Source organism: Vollenhovia emeryi, unplaced genomic scaffold (assembly GCF_000949405.1).
Source record: "Vollenhovia emeryi isolate VEMERY1.0 unplaced genomic scaffold, V.emery_V1.0 DF939121.1, whole genome shotgun sequence".
In the NCBI taxonomy this organism is placed as follows: Eukaryota; Metazoa; Arthropoda; class Insecta; order Hymenoptera; family Formicidae; genus Vollenhovia; species Vollenhovia emeryi.
Window position 1 is genome coordinate 2,719,440 of NW_011967245.1, and position 6,970 is coordinate 2,726,409.

Here is a 6,970-nt window from a genome sequence, read left to right on the forward strand (position 1 = left end):
CCTTTTCATGATTTTCACCATGAAAATCAAGTAGTCGCCAATTTTCACTACGATATCCGTAATCAGCACGTCAAAATACGTAGGAATACTGAGTTTCGAAAAAAATCCGGGGTATGTACTTTCTGGAACTACACCTAATTTTTATGATTATAAAAATTAAATACAGCCGTATTTCAATATTAAAGGTATTTATTTTCAGCAATGACAAAAGAATATTGCCTAATATTTCTATAACTTTGAAAGTACCTATATTTAATTCTTTGCGATAAATTAAATTAAATTAAACGACTCCATCATACGTGCAAATTGAAACATGTTCTTCCTTTCGCAGCACACATAAGATTGGTAAATATTCATACTTCAAAGCATTATATTTTATATGAATAAAACATGATTACGAAATAAAATATTCTGTTACAGAATTCGTTACGTTACATTATCCACGACAACAGATTACACGATATAAATAATGTAACTACATTTTATAAAATTTTATAAAATCGTTCTAATTCGACAAATTTCGAAGCTATTTACAGAACTTTTCAAGTCACATAATCCATTTCTTCATCATCTTTACAAATTACAAATGAATCACGTACATTTATTAACTCGTGAATTCAAATTTTATTTGCAATTTGATACCATTTCAACGGAATTTGACCTGTTGCTGTTAGTCTATGATTGTTAGGCTTTCAGATTTGTACGTAAACAACTATTACTGTCTATTATGTTTGGAAGGAAAACACATTCCTATATACCGGCACTGTCTCGTTGCGGTTACCAATCTTGTGTGTGCTGCGAAAGGAAGAACATCCCGTTCTGGCAAGTTGGTAAAATAATTAGAATTTAAACAATCTCTCTGCAATTGCAATCATCTCACGGCGTATTTTTGCATGGTAAGTATAGACTACATTATACATGTACATATCTTCACGTACATCCATGCATGATGTTCAAACGCATAACTAATATTCCTTTCACCGCATTAAAATATGTTGCTGAGACACGTAAAATGTTAGGAGAAGTAAATGTCGTGTCAAGTCATCAGTATTGCCCTATCATTAAAATACATTTTATTTTGTGCAGTTTACGTGTCACGTACTTTTACCAACACAGTGTAAATTGATATTATATTATGTAACTTCTCTCTTATACTTCTCTCTCTCTCTCTCTCTCTCTCTCTCTCTCCCCCCCTCACTCACTCACTCACTCACTCACTCACTCACACACACGCACACTCACTCATTCAATATTATTATATCACCAACAGCTCATTTATTTGGAAGATTTAAGAAATTTTGTTATAAAAGTAAAATAATTATAGCTTTAATTAATGGTTAAAGAGTTAAAATATATCGAACGCATTAATTGACATGCGTACTCATATGTTCTAATTTTATATACCATACAACTTGCCACTTATGGAATAGGGGAAAACTAGAGAGGAAAATAAAGGATCGAGAAGTAGGATTGATAGTTCTTCTTTTGTCAAGAAGAAAGTTATAATCGCGTGTATCATATACACACATAAGTTTTCACATGATTATTGTCAAGAATATACGAACAGTTTATAAGTCATAAACATTTGATAATTTTCGTACGTTCCGCAACTTGCGAATCTAAATTTTTTAACAATATCAAATGATTTTTATTCTTCAAAGAATAAATTTAAACGTAGATAAAATATCGCAGAGAAAAATAATTGCATTTAATAAATCATAGTTTTCTTCAATCGTTCGTTTTCCTTTCCGCGCGTTGTTGCATGTTATTTCACACATTTAAGTATATATGTATTTATGCATTAAATTTATAAATATATTTAAAAAAAATTAGCATCCAATTTATATCTTATTGTAAAATTGTGCGATAAATTCGTGTAAGGAATATCGAAATATGAAGAATTTAAATATAATAATATTAAAGAAGTAATATTTTTACAAATTTCCAACTCGTAACAATTCTCTCTTTACACACACAATTCTTTTATTCGCGTTTCTTACTTCAGACGTTTATAAATCGTTTCGAGCAAATAATAAAATCGCTCTATTTTGATTTTCTATCTTATTCTTCTATTTTTCTCACCTATCCAAAAAATCCATTTAATTGCTCCGGTGAAATCGAGTGCCGTAAGTATAACGACGTGCATAACATTCGAGAATGAAAGAGAGGAAAATTGAAGAGTCATTAAAATCCCCTCTTCGAGCAGTCAATGTCACTTTCACCACCTCGTGTTCCGCTACTGATGAACATAAGACGACCAAAATCCAAACAAATAAAAGATCCACGATTACTCTGCATATAATAATTATCTAGTTATTTACCTTAGGTCCGGTTTCACCCACAATGTTTAGCTTTAAGCTTAGCTAAAGTTCGTTTTTTGCCTCTTGTCCACTGTTACTTTAGAAAGAGACAAACGTGAATTAAACCAAGATCACAGTTAAGCGACGTTTGGTGAAACTAGGCCTGAGTCAAGAAACATCATCATTAAATTATTTTCCGAAGTAACACTAAGATAACTCGTCTTCGCAAGATAGTAAATTTTTGCAGAAAGATACTATTTCCTGGGAGATCCGTATGAGTCATGTTTGAAAATCAATTCCTATTTGAAAATAAATTTGAAATTTGCTGAGGGTTAGTTTCCACCATCGGCTAATACAGAAACATCCGTTCCACGTCGCATCGCATACCCATCGCTAATTCTCTCTCTCTCTCTCTCCGAGCTATTCACCCTCCACGACTGTCCCTGCCTCTCTCCTCGGCGTTCTCCTCACCACGGACCCTCTTGCTTCCTCCGATCCACCAGGTAAGCGACATGGGTGGAGGAGTGTGAGGCGTGCATCGTGGATGCTGGAGGGATTTCGTAGGTGGCTGCCGCGGCTTCTCAACTCGCTGGCGTGGGGGATAACTGGAGCTTCGGCTTAAGTCAACTGTATCGCGTCAAGATGAAGTAGTATACACACTGTCTCGTTGCGGAGTGCATGCGTCGGGCACGCGAAAATCATCGCGCGGATATTACCGTGCAAAGAGAACCGGAAATCGCCGGTGGCAAGATCACGCGGAGGACTTGTGCTGTTCGTTTCCAAAATTCTTGCTCATTAATGCATTAAGGCAGAAGATATGAGACTCTACGCTGTGAGTTAAATCGGTCCTTATGTTTCGTCCTTTTGTAGAGTGCTTTAATCAAGTTTAAATGGGAGTCAAATTTAAATTTATGTTTAAATTTTTCGATTGAAAATTTTCTTGTTTAACATTTAACATTTTAACATTACGTATTTGCATTTTTTAACTCGATTCTGAATTCTGGATAAGCATAAAAAGTTAATCAACGCTAAATTAATATACGTAAATAAATGAACGTAAAATAAAGATACTAGTTAAGTGTAAAGTAAAAATCGCTCTTTATATCAAACGCTAATACAAAATTAAATTTAGAAGTGTAATATAAATAATTTTATCTTAACTCTATTATATCAATTACAAGCTAATTAAAAGTGAGTGTTGACAGAGCAATTTAAAACTCTCCCTATCTCAATTAATTATATATTGTACTACTCTCTACACATGTACTTGTTTACCTTAGACTAATTTGATGTTAATTATAATTTTTAAAGTCAGTAAATAATCATTATGCATGATTTTTATTAAAGAAAACCAAGAGAAAAATTATATTAAACTTATTATTAACAGTTTATTAATTTTTCTTCTCTTTTACGATCTTATCATTTTATTTGTTACATTATATACAGATTTGCATGTAAGAAACCATAAGATAAAAGTTGTTTTCCAAAAAGTACATTGTGTTATATTGTATTTTTATAAATCTATAACGTTTAGGTATTTCTAAAATGTCGATAACGATGTCATTTTTCTTTCACGCGCGGATTATGATTATTCTCCTTACAGGTTGCTCTTATAGCATGGGCGGCACTTATAACTGCATCTTCGGAACATAACACCGCAAATTTGAACGATGAGAAGGTAAATTCGACAAACAATATTACATTAGAATGTAGAAAATTGTGAGACTCGGCGGTAAATTTTTCTGAGAAAATTATAAAAATACAGCGCTTTATTATTTATTTGTAATAAATTATATTTCTACGGTGCAATTTTAAAAGGTACAATTACGACTTTTTGTTTTTAATTAATTTAAACAGTAAAAAATGTTAAGCCTTAAAAAAATGCGAGAAAAATAAGTACACGTACTATATAAATTTATTTAAAATAAAAATTTAGAACGTTTTAATGTAGAACCACAAGAAAGTGATATCTTACAAATAGTCAAAAAACCACACGACCAAAAATACTCGCAATTCAATCTAGATCGACGGTTCCAATACGTGGTAGAGAAAGTTTGAAGATGATTGAAACGTGTGTCCCTCGTTAAAAAAGTTTCTTCTTTTACTTCCGACAGCTATAGCCGTAGGGGCCACCTGGCTATAAGGATAAAGTCCTAGAGTTTAGGCGAATAGAGTACTTACAAAGATCCTTAACCTTGGGGCATAGAAATCTTTAACCTCGATCTACTTGCAGCGCGTCATTCAAGTGCTACTTTACGTATAGGCGCGACGAGCCGAGATGAATTACAGCTGGGAGCTAGCATAGACTGAGTGAATGTCGTGGTTTCGAGGAATAGAGAGAGAAAGAGAACATTTTCACTTGCGGCGCGTTGTACCACACACGAAATAGTTCATTGCCTGCGGTTCCCACCTTTTCTAAAATGTCTTGCGCGAAGCGCCGGCTTTTCCACTGAAAAACGCGAACAATTAATTGTTCCTCACATCTTTCACATCACTGCGTACAACGATAAGATCTATCGATCAAATTCGCGAATAATTTAAAATAAAAATTGAATACATCGCATAAATGGATAAGTAGTATAAATGCAGCAGCTTATTTAACTACTGTATAAAATTAAGCGAGTTTACGCCAATGATCTCGGTATTTTGAAATTTAATTATTGCAGAGAAAATGGTTGTCAAGAAAGTCGAATACTTTCGCGTACATCTTTATTTGCATATCCTGGAAATTTTCGTGTCAGAATGTACTTTGGTTTACTTGCCAAGAAATCTCTAATAGAACATAAAATTGCTTATCCAAAAAGTATTTTACGGATGTGATACCAGTATCATTTTAAAGAAGAGATTAAGAATAGAAGCATTAATTTGATATCTTTTACGTTATCCGGGATACCATGGTATATGATAAAGACGACACTCGCATAATTTCAAAATTAATATAAAAATTTGTAGAAAATTATATATAAAAAAAAGAATGAGAGTTGCGAACTTTATAAAAGCATTGTAAAATTGAAAACTACTTTTGTACGTATAATTTATAATAATCTACAGAAGGAAAACTTCTCTCTATCATTTTGTTTCTATTTACTTTTATAAAAATTAAAACCGATAATGCGTATGTGCATATAAGAGATTAGTATATAGTGTAAATATATTATTCCGAGATAAATATATTATTTTTAATTCAACAGTTTTAATTGGCCGATTGAAAGTGAACGTTTTCTTGCAGCAAAGTTGAAACGTCCCCAGATTTCTTTATACTCTCACGCGAAATAAAAAACACACTTTAAGCCATTTAAGGATAAACGGTGAAAATTTCGCGTCGTGCGGACGCGAGTCGCGTCAGCGGGTGGGTTAATCGCAGTGGTTTAGTTCGAGTGCATTCCGGGTGAAATTGATGCAATTGCTATTATACAAATACCGTGGCTGAATTAAAAGGTGCGCCGGCGGAACGTTGTCAGGGACAAGGTAAAATGCGACAACGGGCACGAAGAGCCTGCATTTTCTTCGCGTTAAAAGGAAACTTGCCAGTGAAAGTGGCCACACGCGGACGTAAATTCGTCCACCGGCGATTGCCGTTATTCCAACGAAATGCACCATCGCGCACCATCGTGTGTTACACAATGTCACGCAACGTAGGGAAACGAATCGATCGACGTTTGTCAAGTGTACGATTGATAGCTGCGGTTGAAATTTTCCGGTCGGGAAGCTGAGAAAATTGTATCTCGATCGACCGTTTCAAGTTCTTCTAAAAATCCGTTGAATTAATATCGCGTCGTGCTAATCTTGTCAATTTTACCCTTTCGATTCATTCAGCGACTTTGCGTGACAATAAAGAAAATAAAAGAGAAGATCATGCGCACATTTAAGATGAATATTCTCTAAGTAGTATTTTGATTGAATTGATAAAATATGCGGATTATTTGTGAAATATTTGTTTTCATATGACAGAGGAATATGCGGAAAAATATACGGAGAAAGTTTTCGCACAGTGTGCACATATATAAATCACACACCAAACTGGAAAGATAAGACTCGTTCTTGATACAGCAGGCTATGGCCTGTCGAGTTGCCACAAAGTTGTGTTTATTTCTTATTCATGCATTTGCCCCACAAAAGCCTGCACTGCTCGTTATTATTATTTTAATGCACCACTTCTCTCCATATCCGTGTCGGATAAGCCAAACGATAGTCAATTACGTCTTGATTTATTCGTAATATTTACGCATCCATGCAGCATCATAGATCCGTAACGCATGCAAAAAGTTCCTAACGCTTCTGGCTCACTTGGAATGTTCAAACTGGGTCAATGGCAAAATAAAATGTGGAAGCAATTTAAATGTCCCCAAAGCCAGACACACACACACACACGTATAAGTCTGGAAAAGTGTAATATAATTTTCTCTGAATATATAATAATATTTCTCTTAGCAAAAGTGTATATACTATAAAATCGACTTACTATTTGTAAAAAATAATTTATTCACTAAAAGTTGAAGAATTTTGCCAAATTAAGCTTTAAGAATTTAATAATTGAACAAATTTTATAAATTAAACTCAAGCGGATCTTGATTTATATTTGACTGACGATTATAAAATTAATTACTCGGTGACTTAAATTAATTATGCGAAATTTGCAACGTTGAGGAATGTAAAAATTATAATTGGGG

At 33.7% G+C, this 6,970-nt stretch overlaps 1 protein-coding gene across 1 annotated transcript in view; it reads left to right on the forward strand.

Moving 5' to 3' along the window:
* Nucleotides 1–3,117: 3,117 nt before the first annotated feature.
* Nucleotides 3,118–6,970, forward strand: part of LOC105570352 — a 10,668-nt gene continuing 6,815 nt past the window's right edge. Inside the window, exons 1-2 of the mRNA XM_012027481.1 lie at nucleotides 3,118–3,132; nucleotides 3,904–3,978. Coding sequence (XP_011882871.1) covers nucleotides 3,118–3,132; nucleotides 3,904–3,978 — 90 coding nt within the window. The remainder of the gene's footprint in view (nucleotides 3,133–3,903; nucleotides 3,979–6,970) is intronic.